The 16,600-nt window shown below is 40.0% G+C and overlaps 4 protein-coding genes across 6 annotated transcripts; 2 read left to right on the forward strand and 2 right to left on the reverse strand.

The window, feature by feature from the left end:
* The first annotated feature begins 5,904 nt into the window (after positions 1-5,904).
* Positions 5,905-12,755, forward strand: LOC129754409 (density-regulated protein homolog). The gene is made up of 4 exons (XM_055750475.1): positions 5,905-5,967; positions 11,735-11,821; positions 11,891-12,118; positions 12,184-12,755. Exons 3-4 carry the CDS (start codon positions 11,896-11,898, stop codon positions 12,585-12,587), a joined length of 627 nt encoding a protein of 208 aa, XP_055606450.1. The 5' UTR covers positions 5,905-5,967; positions 11,735-11,821; positions 11,891-11,895; the 3' UTR covers positions 12,588-12,755.
* On the reverse strand, positions 12,644-13,379 carry LOC129754420 (DNA-directed RNA polymerase III subunit RPC9). Of its 2 annotated transcripts, XR_008739024.1 has the most exons (3): positions 13,220-13,379; positions 12,987-13,156; positions 12,771-12,910 (listed from the first exon to the last, which is right to left on the reverse strand). XR_008739024.1 is itself a non-coding variant. In XM_055750485.1 (2 exons), exons 1-2 carry the CDS (start codon positions 13,225-13,227, stop codon positions 12,760-12,762), a joined length of 405 nt encoding a protein of 134 aa, XP_055606460.1. In that variant the 5' UTR covers positions 13,228-13,379; the 3' UTR covers positions 12,644-12,759. The 2 variants fall into 2 exon arrangements, 1 of the variants encoding a protein (XP_055606460.1); XM_055750485.1 differs by having other exon boundaries at positions 12,644-13,156.
* LOC129754399 (uncharacterized) lies at positions 13,319-14,683 on the forward strand. 2 transcript variants are annotated; one of them, XM_055750453.1, is made up of 3 exons: positions 13,319-13,455; positions 13,510-13,680; positions 13,840-14,683. In XM_055750453.1, the coding sequence occupies exons 2-3, from the start codon at positions 13,538-13,540 to the stop codon at positions 14,660-14,662; spliced, it is 966 nt and encodes a 321-aa protein (XP_055606428.1). In that variant the 5' UTR covers positions 13,319-13,455; positions 13,510-13,537; the 3' UTR covers positions 14,663-14,683. The 2 variants fall into 2 exon arrangements, with proteins under 2 accessions (XP_055606428.1, XP_055606438.1); XM_055750463.1 differs by having other exon boundaries at positions 13,376-13,455; positions 13,519-13,680.
* Positions 14,684-14,797: 114 nt separating this feature from the next.
* LOC129739133 (frataxin homolog, mitochondrial) lies at positions 14,798-15,596 on the reverse strand. Its single transcript, XM_055730531.1, has 2 exons — positions 15,198-15,596; positions 14,798-15,134 (listed from the first exon to the last, which is right to left on the reverse strand). The coding sequence occupies exons 1-2, from the start codon at positions 15,519-15,521 to the stop codon at positions 14,859-14,861; spliced, it is 600 nt and encodes a 199-aa protein (XP_055586506.1). The 5' UTR covers positions 15,522-15,596; the 3' UTR covers positions 14,798-14,858.
* Between the last annotated feature and the right edge of the window lie 1,004 nt (positions 15,597-16,600).

Here is a 16,600-nt window from a genome sequence, read left to right on the forward strand (position 1 = left end):
TTTAGTAAGATACAGAAGAAAATGTGTATAGGGACAAAATGCATAATTTTAAGGATTTCATGTTCAATTGATCCTTAACATCGGTATGACACTAATAGATGCGTTTGGCAATCAATATGTTACCCTATTTAAATGCCCTTTTTTGGCTAAAGTGTTTATTTTCGGGAACCACGCACTGACGTTCTGGACTCTGATGGATGTTGGTACGGCGCGTTCGCCAACGATTTGACAGCGGTTTCAGTCCTCTAATTTAATCAGCATTCAAAAAAGTAATCACAGTTGTATTCTGTTAGTTGCAATTGCGATTTACTTTTTTTTTTGTTTCGATTATAGTCGTTTTACCGTCTTTATGGCATTCGCGACTTTATCAACGTTGCAGTTGGCGGATCGTTATTTTACTGGATAATTGCAATTTACCCTTTGAATAGTGTTCGATGAAATCAATCTTCATTGTTTTCGTAATAGCTGAACTACCGTAAATAGTAAATATAGCTGATCGAGTTTAAGTTATCAAGAGGTTGTGATCTTCTATACCACTTTTTACTCAAAATCACGCTCGGCCATATTGAACCATTAATGCTTGAAAAATAACCATAATGGCAGTTTTGTGGGTTAAGTCGTTTTATGAGTTTTCAGTGAAAACTCATAAAATGAGATTCCGGGAAGAACTTAGATTATGGTTATTTTTCAAGCATGGCAAAAAAAGTGAAAATGAGATAAATTCAGGAAAAAATGATTCGGATGAATGAAGAACAACAAGAATAAATCGGAGTTTCATCAATAGAACCTTTATTTTAAAATATATTGATCGATGTGGCACAATTATGAATCCGATCTTTGTAATTTAATTTTCCTCCTTCCTCTTATGAGACCATTTCCGGATGATGCACTGCATGCCTCGTCTGGAGTGATTGCGGGGCACCCGATTCTGCTCCTACAGATTTTTACTGGAAGCTCCTGATCCGGATCAATGTGAAACAGCCTGTGATCCGTCTTTGTCCTGTTTGAGAGAGAAAAAAATGTTTGTGACGCGAGGGATTTGGAGGATGTTCGAAAGTAATTTTCAATTTTATTCAGTCTAGCAGATACTTACAAGCTTTTGAATCAGATTATTCCCCTGAAGTTAGAAAATTCGCTAAAACATGCAGTCGAACAATTGTTATCTGCGCGTCCAAAAATGGCAACTGTTTTTCTTATATATTACGGTTGAAATTTAACCATTTTCAACATTTTTCCTCAGAACTTACGAAATGCTTGAAATTAAACCGTACACTGTGGTTGAAAAACAACAATTATCGCAGTTCTATCGGAAATCTCATAAAATGGTTCAATAAAAGTCATTAATGTTTAAAAAAAAATGAGCGTGAATTGTTAACCTAGACATTGGAATGCGTGTCAGCAAACAGAACAGCAACACAAGGGAAATGAAACAAAGAGTGTTGGGATTACTCAATTGCCGCTACCGAAATCACTCAAAAATATTTACAGACGCCTCCATCGTGAACGGAGTAGCCGGTGTTGGCATTTACGTAGAAAGAGGCAATCAACGTATTGCTAGGAAATTGAAAGTCAAAACGAGCATAATGACAGCTGAACTAATTGCGATACAAATTGCGACGAATAAAATAGCGGAGACAACGCCGACTAGAGCAGTGATTTTCACTGATTCCCTGTCAGGTTGCATGGTATTGAGTGATAGCCAGAACAAAACCCATAAGAGCGAACTTGTTAACGATATTCTTAATAAATGTCTCGAACATAACATTGAAATTCAATGGATGCCAAGTCACATTGATATCAAAGGGAATGACATCGCTGATCACTTGGCCAAAATGGGCACAACGTCGACAGAGGAGATCGAACACCAAATATTAACTAAAGATGCTATACTATATTTCCAATCAAACAAGTTCTCGTCTGCCAATACTTGGTATTCAGAGTATGCAATTAATAAAGGCCAGAAATTCTATGAGATTCAGAACGAATGGAGTGAGAAACCGTGGTTTTATAAACTAAAATTAAATGGACACGAAACTCGAACAATCAACCGTTTGATGAGCGGTCACGACTTCAGTAAATTTTGGTTACACAAAATGCAACTTGAGGATGACCCATACTGTGACATATGCAATGAAATAGAAAACGCCAACCACATTATTTTAAAATGTGGAAAATATAACAACACAAGAGTACAATATAGTTTTGACTGTAAGTATCGAAATATATCAGAGCTATTAAAAACTAAACATGTAGAAACTTTGAGAGAAGTAGTAAACTTTTTAAAAACAATAGACAAACGGATCTAACTTAACCATGTATAACTGCAACAATCCTGGAATAACCGTCGAACGACGTTAAACAATTTGATGGACATATGGTCATTGTAACCGGTCCAAGAGTTCTCAGGGAACTCGAATGTCAGGGCTATTACACACACGCTAACTTTTGGCTACCCCTTAAAGGCGTAAAATTGACCCGTTATTGAGAACCTCCACTATCTGTCAAATAAAGGGTCATTTTAACGGATCAATATTACCCCTTATTTCGGAAGGCTTGATTCCCTTCAAAAAGGGTAGTTTTGAGTCTTGTCATATTTAAAACGTTTCATTTGCGGTCGTGAATCGGTAAGTGTTTAATTATTATTTAATGTAGACATTATTAATGAACATTAAGATATTAATTTTAATGATTCCCGCTACAGATGATCTTGGGACAGGAAATAAACCTAATTTGCAGCACACAGACGGCTCCGTATCGGCACTTCAACCCAGCCGATGTTGTCGTATTCTAACGTAAGCTTTTTTCTTCAAATTTATTAAGCAATTTCATATTACAAAAAGTTCCATTTCCTTTCAGTTTTCATCATCTCGATACCGCTACCGATAGGAATACGTTCAGGCAAACGATGGGAATTCCGGAAAAAAATCGCAACGGAGGATCGATTTTTAAAAACTTCCTAAAATTATTAATGAACAATCTTATTCCAAACAATACATGATGATTTCAAAAATAGTAATTCAGTTTTATTTTGATTAGACATTTCATTGCATATTTTTTTCCATTCGACAAGCCACTGCTCACATCTCTATCCAGCGCAAGCGTTTCAAATAAGGGGTAATTTTGACCCGCTAAGGCGTTATCATGCTGAGTACCCCTTAAAGGGTAAAGGGGTTTTATCCGAAAAAAGGAGTTCTCCCAGTCTTATCCAATAACGGGTCAAAAGTATTCGTTAAGGGGTAGCCAAAAGTTAGCGTGCACGCTAACTTTTGGCTACCCCTTAAAGGCGTAAAATTGACCCGTTATTGAGAACCTCCACTATCTGTCAAATAAAGGGTCATTTTAACGGATCAATATTACCCCTTATTTCGGAAGGCTTGATTCCCTTCAAAAAGGGTAGTTTTGAGTCTTGTCATATTTAAAACGTTTCATTTGCGGTCGTGAATCGGTAAGTGTTTAATTATTATTTAATGTAGACATTATTAATGAACATTAAGATATTAATTTTAATGATTCCCGCTACAGATGATCTTGGGACAGGAAATAAACCTAATTTGCAGCACACAGACGGCTCCGTATCGGCACTTCAACCCAGCCGATGTTGTCGTATTCTAACGTAAGCTTTTTTCTTCAAATTTATTAAGCAATTTCATATTACAAAAAGTTCCATTTCCTTTCAGTTTTCATCATCTCGATACCGCTACCGATAGGAATACGTTCAGGCAAACGATGGGAATTCCGGAAAAAAATCGCAACGGAGGATCGATTTTTAAAAACTTCCTAAAATTATTAATGAACAATCTTATTCCAAACAATACATGATGATTTCAAAAATAGTAATTCAGTTTTATTTTGATTAGACATTTCATTGCATATTTTTTTCCATTCGACAAGCCACTGCTCACATCTCTATCCAGCGCAAGCGTTTCAAATAAGGGGTAATTTTGACCCGCTAAGGCGTTATCATGCTGAGTACCCCTTAAAGGGTAAAGGGGTTTTATCCGAAAAAAGGAGTTCTCCCAGTCTTATCCAATAACGGGTCAAAAGTATTCGTTAAGGGGTAGCCAAAAGTTAGCGTGTAGATTAGATTTAATCAAGGTGAGTATATATTCAGGAGGTGTTCCCGAATAACGTATTCCCGATTCAGCCATTTTGTCTATGTAGGCTATGCAACCAAGGTTATTGAAATAGAAGGTTTGCTGACTTTAACAGTAAGTAGGCTAGGAGAGCGCGGGGGTTGGTGGTGCTCGTTATTTTTGTTTATAAACATAGGGAAAAAAATTGTTAGTGAGGCAAGACGATTCAATTTCATCAGAATTGATTTTCAATGACCCCAAGCCAGTTTCCAGCAGCCACCGGTAATTGTTCGGATAAACTATATAAAACCACTGATAGACGGCAACTAACGAACTCGAAATTCCAAACCAGCTAATCATGCTCGAGCTGCATGGTGTTTTTCATACGACCCAGTTTCAAAATTTCCTGCCTCAAACAGGGTTTTTTACCCGTGATTACCATCGGACCAAACCCGTGAACACCAGAACCCATCGATGGCATCGGCAATTATTAGACAATCGATCATTCGACGGATTGTTCAATCCCGAGCTCATCCTCGACAAATGCACAAGCCGGTAATGTTTCTGGCTACAAAAACAGTGTCTGTGAGGATATTCGAGCGAATCAGAAAAATATCGCAGTGTATTTCTACGGTGGCAGGACTCACCCCTGGAACCACCACTGGAGTTGAGCCTACCTATCATTCCGGATGTTCTAAAAAAATTTTCTTTCGGTTTTACCTGTGTGTTGGAATGATAAAAAACATTCAGATTAATTCAAAATGTTCCCGAAAATAAGGTTTTATTCATTGTAAAAACTAAATAAAATGTTTAATTTATAAAACAAATCATCATCATTGTTCAATATTTTGACAAAAAGACCAGTCTGTACCGAAAGAAGTTTGGTAAGTGTCATGCGTATCGCAGAGCTTTACTTCCTCCTTGGCAGGCAACGGATTGATATCGTTCACTTTAACGGCCTGTTCCTTGTTGTTCAGCCAGACAGTACTCTCGTCTTCGACAAAGCATTCCTTCATCAGCCGGTTCAAGCCACATTCTGGAACGCTATTGAAACCGCCGCAGAAAATAATGCTGATACTTTCGTACAGCATCGAGAAACCGCCTTGCAGTAGTCGGATCGGATGTGGTTTGAATCTGGATGAAAATAGAAATGAGCATCATTGTTCAGATTTTTAGTAATAGAAATAGGTATTTGCTGATTAGTACCTCCGGACAGCTGTCCTGTAGCCCTTTCAATAAACCCTCCATCAGACTGATACTCTTGCGGATGCCTTCGTCGAACAGCAAGTCCGAACACCGGAGCCGTCCTCTCGAAAGCGTTACATAAAAGCTGGGCAAACTTACGTAAACATAGTCATCAACTCTCAGATGATAGATAGCCGAGTCTGCACTCTCCGCGTTCTGGAGAACAGCTTCGAAAAATGTTTAGAATAGCGCAGAATCTAAATACTCGGGAGTTTTCCACGTTCATGAACTAAACATGAGGCTAGCGGGACGAAAACTGAGTGCTTTGTTGGTAAACAAACGCAACGTGTCCATGGTAGCCGATTTGAAAAACCAGCATGGCTGATTCGGAAATTCGGCTGATCAGTACACCTACTATGTACCCCCCTTGTATGCAACTATACGGAACTCATGAAGTTTGTTTACCAACAAACCCCAGAAAAGCTGAGCAAAAAAATAAACAAACTCATTGAGAGCCCCGCTCACTCCTCGCCTACTTACTGTGAAAGTCGGAGAACCTAGTGTATCTAAGAACCTTGGATTTAATAGCCCTGCTCGAATGTGGTGGACACCACACAGAAAAGAAGAAGAAGAAGAAGTTTCTGCACAACAAAAGTGTGTTGTGGTAGAAAACCTGCGTGGCCGCCGGATTTCTTCGCAGCTTCGACGAATTGTTGTAATTGTAATTGTAATTTTATTGAGTAACGATAGCCTTCTTTGGTAATACATAAGGTTAAGGAGAGTACAGGGAAAGTATTACACAGGAGAATCAACGTAATCACAACACATTTAGACTGGAATAATAACTTTTAACAGTTCTCTTAAAACTGGTCCTGGTAGGTTTAAGTTTTGTTTCTAGGGGGATGCTGTTCCAGCATGACGCACCGTGCACCATGATACTTTTCCCGCTCGACGTGGTGTGCCTGGGGATTATGAAGCTTCGGGACCTCTCTAGCTGCCCTCTTTGCAGATGTTGTTGGAGATAGTCGGGTAATAGGCCTTGGTATCCTTGCCACATGAAATCTAGGATCCTGATTTCAAAGTTATACAATAAGTCATGTCCTAAGATCGTTTTGCGTACGTTAGCTGTTGTTTCTCGTCTTCTGAGGTTGAAAACAAATCTCACTGAAGATTTGAAGCATCGATGAAGTTGCTCTCGTAGAGCTCCAGATAGTCCGGGATAGAAGACAACATCGCAGTAGGTGAATATCGGTACAATTACAGATTGTACCAATTTCAGTTTGGTAAGTTGTGGTAGGACCGGTGCAAAACGTCGAAAGGTGCGAAGCGTGTTGAACACTTTCATGGCAATTTGGTTCACGTGAGGTGCCCAGTTCAAATTGCAGTCCATTGTTAAACCTAAGTTTACTACCTTGCTAGATAGGGGGATAGTTTCCCCACAGAATAGGATGGAACTGTTTGGGCTTATTTGTCCGGTTTTGCAGAAGATAATTGCTTGGGTTTTTTTCGGGTTGGGATACAACTTGTTCGTATTTGCCCATACCTTAATTGATTGTAGGTCTTCGTTAATAGTATTTACCAGTCTATCTATATCAGTTACTGGTCCGGAAATGTAGATTTGAAGATCATCAGCATACAGTTGGTAGTGGCATTTCAAAGACGAAGGCAGACTGTTGATGTAGAGACTGAACAGAAGAGCGCTTAGACATGACCCTTGTGGAGTACCATCGTTAAGTTGGCATTCGGTGGATAAACTACCATTGCAGTGTACCACCTGACTTCGTTGGCCAAGAAAAGACTGGATGAGGTCACAGGCAGGTTGTGAGAAAAGAAATTCGTTCATCAGCTTCTGCTCTAGTTTATGATGGTCTACACAGTTGAATGCTAGCGAAAAGTCCACTAGAACCATCACTGTGCAGTTGTTATCATCGAACTTGCTATATATGTCGTGAGTAACTTTACATAGGGCCGTGGTTGTACTGTAGTTCTTACGGTAGCCTGATTGACAGGAAGCAAGCAAGGAGTGTTCGTTGTTGCACAGATGTTGCGTGATTTGTGACATCATAATCTTTTCTAACACCTTTGAAACGGCAGGTAGGACGCTTATTGGTCTAAAATCTTTCGGCTGTGTTGGGTTGGGAACCTTGGCAATTGGTGTGACAATAGCTTTTTTCCATGACGCTGGAAAAGTATTGGCCTCAATTATGCTGTTGAAAATGTGATGCAGTATGCTGAGTATGAACGGACAGAGCATCTTAATAAATGAGATAGGTATTCTGTCGCAACCAGTGGCATTCGAATCAATTTCGAATATTTTTTTGCAGATTTCATCCACAGAAGTGGGTGAAAAATTGAAGAGGGGAAGGTTGTTGAGCCTTATGTCTCCCTCAGTATGCTGTTGCAATGGTAGAGGATCGTTAGAAGTATTGGAGAGTTGTTGATGACCATGTGCAAAGAATGTGTTGAGTTGGTTGGCATGCAGTTCATTGCTGTTACAGGTATTCTTAGCGGTGTTATGAATACCCTCTCGTTTGAGATTGCTCCATAGTTTTTTCGCTGGGAGGCTTGGGTCGAAAAATTGTTCTGAATACCTTTTTTTGGCTGCTGTTATGAGAGATTTGGCTTTGTCGCGTTTCCTTACAAAGTCGGCCCATTCTGCATTTCCTCGTATACGATTTGGATTCCTCGAGTAAAGTGAGTATGCCATGTCACGGATTTTGACTGCTCTTAAAATTTCATGTGTTATCCACGGCGTACGCTTGTCGCGAACAACCATGGTTCTTTCCGGTGCGTGACGATCCAAAAGTGCTTGAAGATAGGAGGTTAATGACGAAGTTTTGGTATCCGGATCAGGTGCAGCTATTATTGGGGCCAAATCTAACATTTCAAAGTCTGCTTGGAGGCGGGACTGGTCGATGTTATGGAAGTTTCTCACACGTATCACTTGCGGCTCGAGTTGCGGCATTCTTATGTCTGACAGAAGATAAACTATATTGTGATCGGAGACAGTGCAAACGATTGTCTTCGATTTGAAGACATGTTGTGGTGTATCAGTTATTAGCAAGTCGATGGTGGTTGAAGAAGTGTCAGTCACTCTGGTGGGTTCTGTCGGAAGTATAGTAAGGTTGAAGCACGAATTGATCCGATTTAGAGCAGACAGATTGGTGGAAGGCTGGAGTGATTCGACATTGATGTTAAAATCTCCTGCAATGTAGAGACGATCAAAGCCAAAATCTGCTGTCTTCAAAAGTAGCTCTTCGTAGCATTTGCCGAAATGTTGATTGCAGCTCGATGGGTTATAGAAAACTACTACTCCGATCTGGATGGTATTGATTTGAGCGCGTACTACGAGGAATTCTATTCTTGATGCAATAGGGAGGTTGGGATCGAATTCAGATTTAAGTACTGGGGACGCTTTCAATCCTTTTTTCACATATAAGCCGACTCCGCCACATGTTCTGCTTCTACGGCCTCTCTCTGCAGGCAAAGAGTGCTTTATAAAATCGTATGATGGGATCCTCAAAGGTCCAGAGGGGGACGATTGCTTCAATTTAGTTTCGGTCACAGCAAAAAAATGGTATTGGGTTTTTTCTAGAATCAGTTTAACGCCGTCTATGTTATGTTCCAGTCCTCTTACATTAAGGTGACCTATACGTAGGTTATTTTGTACTTGTGGCATTGTATTATGGGAAACGTCAGTAGTAGTAGTGCAGCAGGATTATTAAACAAACGAAGATGTAGACTCATTGGATGATCTTGCGTCGTAGAATATGGATTCGTCCAAGCAGGTGTCGTTCCTAACGAGTTCTAAGAGAGATGGTATATTTTCCACAGGTGTATACTTGGTGTGGTTTGGAAGTAGAACAGATACTTTGTCGTCTCTAACAAAAACTGAGCGTAGGCTTTTCTGTTGCTTTAGTCGTAGCGCTAGGTTTCTAATACGAAAGGTACCGACAGAGAGCATCTCATTTAAGGTGAAACGATACTCTAGTGGTATGCCTACTTTGAGTTGACTGAGGCGAGCACTGTGGAATTTTTCAAAGTATTTCCGTAACACATTTTTCCTCGACTCTCGGCTGTTGAACACGATAACTATCGTCGGTGTCAGAGTTCTGTCAGACCATTTGGATGTATTTGCTTTTATTCGGAAGCAGCTAGTTACGTGAGACGCCTCTTGCGTGGCGTCTAGGAAGTTTAGGACTTGTCCAACGATGGTGTGCACATTTTCTCCCTGTTGGTAAGGGATTTTGTTGAGTGCCAGTCTGTGCGAGTTGATGTCATGCGAATAAGTGTTAAGCAGTTTGGCTCCGACCTCGATCATTTCGATTTTGTTGCCTATATCGTTAACATATTTTCGATGTTCGTTCAGCTGTTCGTCGATTTGCTTCACTTTGTTGACTTTGTTTCTGAGAGAGTCCACTTGTTTTATGTTGTTCAGTTTAGTGGTTTCAACCTCAGTCTGGAGCTTCGCCAAACTAACGGTAATTTCGTCGATTTTAGTTTGGAGGTGCTTGATGTCATCAGATGAACAGTCGGTCTGGGTAACGATATCGACAGAAGGCTTGGCAATCAAGTTTCCTTGAATCGAACATGGTTTGCAGAAGAACCAGAAATTTTGAATTGCATCAACCATGGATTCTTTGATTCCAACACATTGGTAGTGGAACCACTTCAAGCAACTATCACAACAGATCCAATTGACTTTGCTTGTTTTAGATGAACGTTTTCCTTTTGAGGGTGGATTTGTCTGACTGCAGACTTGGCAGATATCTTCGTTACTCATGATACATATACGTAGCTACACTAACTGACGTTGTATAATTAGTGAATGGTCATAGAAAGTATAACCACCCAAGCAACCAGAATTCCCTTAAAAAGGTGCCATAGAAGCTTAATCAGCTCTCGTTTGTGTCTGAAGAGAATGCTAATCAGCCCAAAATTTAAGTTCTTAAAGCTACTTTCAAGTTCGTTTAGGTGGCTGTAGAGAACGCTTTTCAGCTTCTAAGAGAATGTCAAGAAACTTCTACGCGACGAAAAAAAAATCCAATTGACAGATTGCTCTGACAACCACATGTCAGATTGCTAGGTTGCCGGTCTATCATGGTCTATCTCATTGATTTTAATTATATTGTTTTGATTACAAAAGCTGCTTACACGCCTAGAGAATTGAACCGCTGCTCTCTAGGTTGCAATGAAACTCACCAGCCTCTCGACCAATCCAGCAATAGCTAATTGCCACTGTAATAATTAGTATTTAAACTTAATGTCATTTGAGATGATTGAGTGGGTTGGTCAATAGAAGGTACCTTATTTCGTTCAAAGGACTTTCAGTACACAATATGAATCATAACAAAAATTTGCATCATCAGAAATTTATTCGAATATCTTATTTAACATTTGTAAGAAAAATTCGAAAAAATCTTGAACTCCATTTGTAAATATCAGTACAGATATAAACAAAACAAATACCATGACAAGAAATTGACAGACATTTTTGACATGTCGCTTAGAATTCCCATATAGGTTCTTTAAAACACCTTCAAGTATCTTAATGGTGCGCTTTAGAATGTTACGCGAACGTTATCGACCTTCTTGAAAAACATTTTTGACATATCGCTTAGAATTTCCATATAGGTTCTTTAAAACACCTTCAAGTATCTTACTGATGCGCTTTAGAATGTTACGCGAACGTTATCGACCTTCTTGAAAAACATATTTCTGACATGTCGCTTAGATTTCCCATATAGGTTCTTTAAAACACCTTCAAGTATCTTAATGGTGCGTTTCGGAATGTTACGCGAACGTTATCGACCTTCTTGAAAGAAGTTCCATTAAAAGCGCTTAGAAGTTCCGTTATCGATAGTTTAACCTTTCAAAGGGCTATGGAAGTTCCTGAGTAACTTTTACGCGACAAGAGTCACCTGAAGTTCCCGTAATACATTTTGTCAGCCAAATGTGAACTTCGGAGTTCGGAGTTAAGTAAAATCGCGACTTTTGGTTGCTTGGGCAGTTTGCTAGGGAACAACTCTTCAGCCACCAACGGTGCTGGGTGATTTGCGCTTTGACCTGGGCCCACACTGCAGTTAAAGGCGCTAAGGTACTAAACTGAGTGCTTGTGAAATTGGTGCTTTTACCTCGGGCCAGATCGTCTGCCAATGCACCAAGGTACAACAGACGATCCAAGTTGTTTTTAGTTAAGTAAGATAGTCTGGCAAACTGGGACCACTGCCGACTGCCTAACTGAAGCTTGAAGAAGCAGGAAAGAAGAAGCAGGAGATTTGTTTGCACCAAACAGGAAAATTCCGCAGAGATCTCTGATATACGGCCGGAAATCCGCCTTCCACGGTCGCGCCACAGCTCGACGGTTCGGGTAGTACAAGTAACGAATGTATTGTCCCAAGAGAAACGCGTATAAAACATAAATTATTTTGTGGCTTGATCGGGTGACACAAAAATCGACTACACGCTTAATCCTTATTGTTCCGGCCTCTTTTGCTAAAATTGAAAGAATTCCTAGTAATATTCTAATTGACTTTTGTTAAATTGAAGGAACAATAACTCAGGTAAGTTTTCCCAGATAATTTGCGAGGAATTTTTCTGTCAATGACGTTTTATTTGGTTTTAAATTAAAGAAACCATGGTCGGAGAAATTCCCGAACGGCTCCAGATTGGGCCGAAGGATGGCGTCAACTATCCGCTCACTGTCCAGTACTGTGGCAACTGCTCGATGCCGCTGGAGTACTGCGAGTACTATCCGGATTACGAGAAATGCAAACAGTGGCTAGGAAAGCACCTACCAGACGAGTTCGCGCGGATCAAACTGGGAGGATCGGTGGGTGATGGTACCGGTTCCGCTGGTGGTGAGTTGGTTTTTTGTTGGATTGTAGATTAATTAATTTCATTCAAGCGATTTATTTTATTCTAGGAGCTGACGGAAAGGGTGGTTCTGCGGCTCCGGCTTCAGCCGATGGCGATGATAACGTAGCTGGAGGTGACGAGGACAAAAAGCGACAGAAGCGAGGCGGTAAGGGTATGATGAAGACAAAAAAGGCTAAGGATGATGGACCGAAAAAGGTATGTTTGTCACGGTCCGCTCGTGGTAAAAAGAAATCGGTGACCGTAGTCACTGGTTTGGCCACCTTCGAGATTGATCTGAAGGTGGCGGCCAAATACTTCGGAACGAAGTTCGCGTGTGGGTCTTCGGTAACCGGCGATGACGAGATCGTTATCCAGGGAGACGTTAAGGACGACCTGTTCGATGTTATCCCGGAGAAATGGCCCGAAGTCGATGAAGATTTTATCGAAGATCTGGGCGATCAAAAGCGATAGACTCATACCAATTTTGGAGGGCCTATGTAAACTTCGGAAGATACACACAATCGGGATTTCCTTGCGTAGCGATATTCTATTTTAAACCAAGTCTCTTATATTTAATATTCAATATCCGTTCTTAATGTAAGAAGAAAACAAAATAAGAAATGCTTGTCAACCAGCGAACGCGCTACTCTTGACCTTCAGTTTGATGACCGGTCCCTGATTCTTCGGGTTCCCTCGGGCGAAGTTTCGCCGCCAATTCAATGATTTGGTTCACCTGCTCGTCCGTTAGTCGTTCGTCCGTATCTTCGATCATGATTTGGATGTGGAGGGGTGAACTGGGTGGATCATTAATCATCATCAGGCATTCGTTTTTTGTCAAATTGAACGGTTTCATCGCTGCCAGAAACTCACCAATGGCTTCCTTCGTCTGATCCCGACAAGACGTGCCCTCCAGGTATTGCACCGTTTCGTAGGTGATGGTAGCCAGATTATGTAGCCCATGTTTTTTCTTGCTATTCTTCATGTTTTTGAGTGTCGTCATAACCTCGTAGTTGGTGAGAATCGCAGCGTTCGGATTTATTCTGAAAGGAAGGGCAAATGGTTTAGTTTTGATTTACGATTTTAAGGGAATTCGTTTTACTTACATTTCCATTATGACGCGTTTTATAGCTTCTACTATCCACGGTTTTAAAATGTAAATCAAATGAAATGATCCGTATTTTGTGGAAATACACCCTTTCGTTAGTGAGGTTTTTGAGAATGGGCGTGCATGCGAATGTGTTTTGAAGTTTTGCCCGACTTTAAAAATGCTGTCAGTGTTATGCGCTATGTTTACAAACATAGATCTATGTGCTCTCAAATTCAAATAGGAAGCATTCTGGTGCGTAAATTTTTTTCAACGAGATAAAAATTTCGATTTTATTGAAATAAATAGTTGTTTTAGCATATTAGAAAGCATCCCGATGAAGCGCAAACACTGGGGTTCTTTTGAGGATGGTAGCGATCGAAAGAAGGAAGTTCAGAGCAGCGAAATCGTGCTGCCGATGACCAAAATGGAAAAGTTCCAGCAGATAAAGCTACCCTATACAATCACCAGAGAGAAGCGGTAAGTTTGCTGTTTTACTATATCTGAATTCTTGAACATGGGACTTTAATTACTTACCTTAAGCCGAAACTTGGAAAAGTTCATCGATTTCAATATCAATCGTTTGAATCCCAGCAATTCTTTCGTTTCACGAACATCCATCACCTTTTTCTGTTTCAGCATCCCCCTGAAGAATCCATTGGTGACACAAACCATTGAAGTGATGAACCAAACCGAAATGATTCAAACCCTGATCGATACCTATTCGACGAAATCGGGCTACAGCTACATACTAAACCCCTGTCAGCTGATGCCGAATATTGACTTTCCACCCGCAAACACGGCTGACCTCAGCCGGAATGAGAAAATAACTCGGCCCTTTTGGTTTGTCAACCCTCACGACAGCAAGTTTACCCGGGGGGAGCCGAAGAACTACCCGCGCCTAACTAGGCCGGTTCTGATGCAAGCTCTTCGGAAGGTCATCTGCGGGTTGCTGCGAGTAGCCGGGTTTTCCGAAATCAACGAATCGGCACTCATAATGGCAGTCGATGGAATGGATCAGTACATGAGGCTGATCTGCGAAGCTATGCGGGATGTGCTGGTCAGCGATGGACGTGAAACAGAGTCTTGTTTGGATGTGGTGACCCTGGAGCGGGGATTCCACGGGGTAACGAAGAGAAGCATCACCAGTTTGCACAATTATTACAAAGAAATAACCAACAAAAACAAAAACGAAATCCGCGAGTTCAAGGACATTTTTCAGGAGTACGATAAACTGTTGCAAGAAAATCACCTTTCGGCTGCCCAAAGTCTGGGTGGTATCGGGGCAGATGATTGCTCGGGTAGTAAGATCGGCGATATCAAGGAGGAAGATTACATCAGCTTCCTGGAGGGTGGACACGGATCATCCTCGGGACAAGGCATGGAAGCAGTGGAAAACGATGGCGCCTCAACGATGAGCATCATGAGCTTTCTCAACGGCGAAACAGGTAATTCGATTTAATTTCAATAAAAAATGTGATTCTTAACGCTAACGGACTTTCTAAATTCAATTTATATCACCTTACTTTCATTGTTTAATATGATTTAGTTTCAGGAATTTAAATTTTTCCGAAAAAAAAACTTAAAACAAAAACTGTTTTCAAATTGAACAGAAATTTTTATTAACTAAACTAGTACGGAGTCAATCCGTTTTTCATTTATTTAGCCTTACTGAAGGGCAACGAGCTGAAGTTCACATCTTTCTTCGCTATAGGTGCAATTTCCTGCTGTAGCAGGTCGTGCAACGTTACCCCGTCATGTTTGTACACCCAGAAACCCCTAGCTGTTGCTGCATCGGAATCTTTATCCGGAATAAAATCGTACCGTTTTGGACCACTCGTGGGTGAGCTAAGCCAAATCTGTTTGTTCGGGGACTGTCGGTTTATCACATACGTTCCGTAGGGACTACCAAAATTAACCGTCAGAACACCGTCCTAAAATGAAAATCGGAACCATATATTTGTGATAATTTTGCCAAAAACAAATATTGAACCTACCCCATAGGTCACATCGGCTGCCTTCAGGTGGGGACATTCTTCGACCAGTTCCTCAAAATAATCACACAACGATTCGATGGTTTCCGAGCAGACCACTTCGTAGGTTGCCGAATCGATCAGCGATGTGGCTAGGAAGTCGTTTGGGTTCATGGAACTGAACCATCGTCGTCTGTGGGTACTTTTTTCTTCTGGCGATGTCTTGAACACATTAACATTCCGGGTATTCAACTGTTTGGTTCGATTTTGTAGACAGGATGTGACGATTCTGGCAAACGGCGGTCGAGTTAAACCGCGTAACGGTATCCGGATTGCCGTCGTAATCATGCTGTTTGGAAATTCTAGTTGGATTTTTTTTATTCGATGGAACTTGTTTTTGTTTTTTCAACTGACAGCATTTGCACTCTACTCAACAAACATTCACTTTTAGGATGAAATGCACCCAAATCTATTAACGGGAAATTCGGGTCAAATTGGAACAATTACAATTTAATATGTACAGACCCCGTTCGATTTTGGCAACATGCCCGAACATTTTGTGTTGCCAAAATCAAACGATTTTTTTTCTTGATTTTTTTATTCTTTCATTTTTACAAAATAACTATTTTTATTATCGTTAATGTTATTTTTAGTCAATTTCCGACCATTTTTAGTCATTTTTTTATCATTTTTTCTCATGTTTTGATGCATTTTGCACTACTCTTGTTTTGTTTATAATCTTTGTTGTTTTTGTCGTATCAGCAGTTTTTGTAATTTTTCATCATTTTTTAGTTGTTTCTTGTCATTTTTAGTTTTTTGTTTGTATTTGTTTTTTAATTTTTTTAATTTTTCATCTTTTTGTCATTTTTTAGTACTTTAATTTTTTTTTTTTAAACTTTTGTTTTTCTTGTTGTATTTTATCATTGTTTCAGAACATAAAAACGTATTTATGGTGTTTGTTTCAATTATATTGGTCCTTTTATAGAGAAAACTAAAAGCTAATGTCGCTTCTAAAAATCGTCTGTATATAGAATCCTTTTAGATAGACACGCCAGACAAACGTTCAGGAAAAACCAAAATATGGTCGCCAATAATAGAAGCCTTGCCTTCTAGCAACGTCCCAGTTATTCAGTAGTCTTACGACATTCCATTTATAATCTAGTAACTATAGTATATTATACTAGATAATATCCTCAAGACACGTGGTAGTAACCAAATTTTAATATTACATACGTAGCTTGCTGATATTAAAAATAAACAACAAACATGCCAACGACAAGAATTTCGCTAGTAAAAAGCGTCCTTTTAGTGCTATACACATTATACTCTTTTTGGGTATTGAAAATGCTTAAACAAATAAAATGAATTTAAATTTGATTTTAGATGTTATTTTAAAAATTAGAATCGAATCGCATCAATGACTTTTA

The sequence above is a fragment of the Uranotaenia lowii genome, chromosome 1 (assembly GCF_029784155.1).
Source record: "Uranotaenia lowii strain MFRU-FL chromosome 1, ASM2978415v1, whole genome shotgun sequence".
NCBI classification, from domain to species: Eukaryota; Metazoa; Arthropoda; class Insecta; order Diptera; family Culicidae; genus Uranotaenia; species Uranotaenia lowii.

Bases quoted from the DNA above. Each gene is read 5' to 3' on its own strand.
- LOC129754409 (XM_055750475.1), top strand. From the start codon at position 11,896: ATGGTCGGAGAAATTCCCGAACGGCTCCAGATTGGGCCGAAGGATGGC. The intron at 12,119-12,183 runs GTGAGTTGGTTT...ATTTTATTCTAG, and splicing joins TGGTACCGGTTCCGCTGGTG to GAGCTGACGGAAAGGGTGGT.
- LOC129754399 (XM_055750453.1), top strand. From the start codon at position 13,538: ATGAAGCGCAAACACTGGGGTTCTTTTGAGGATGGTAGCGATCGAAAG. The intron at 13,681-13,839 runs GTAAGTTTGCTG...TTTCTGTTTCAG, and splicing joins ACAATCACCAGAGAGAAGCG to CATCCCCCTGAAGAATCCAT.
- LOC129739133 (XM_055730531.1), bottom strand. From the start codon at position 15,521: ATGATTACGACGGCAATCCGGATACCGTTACGCGGTTTAACTCGACCG. The intron at 15,135-15,197 runs GTAGGTTCAATA...TTTTCATTTTAG, and splicing joins CAGCCGATGTGACCTATGGG to GACGGTGTTCTGACGGTTAA.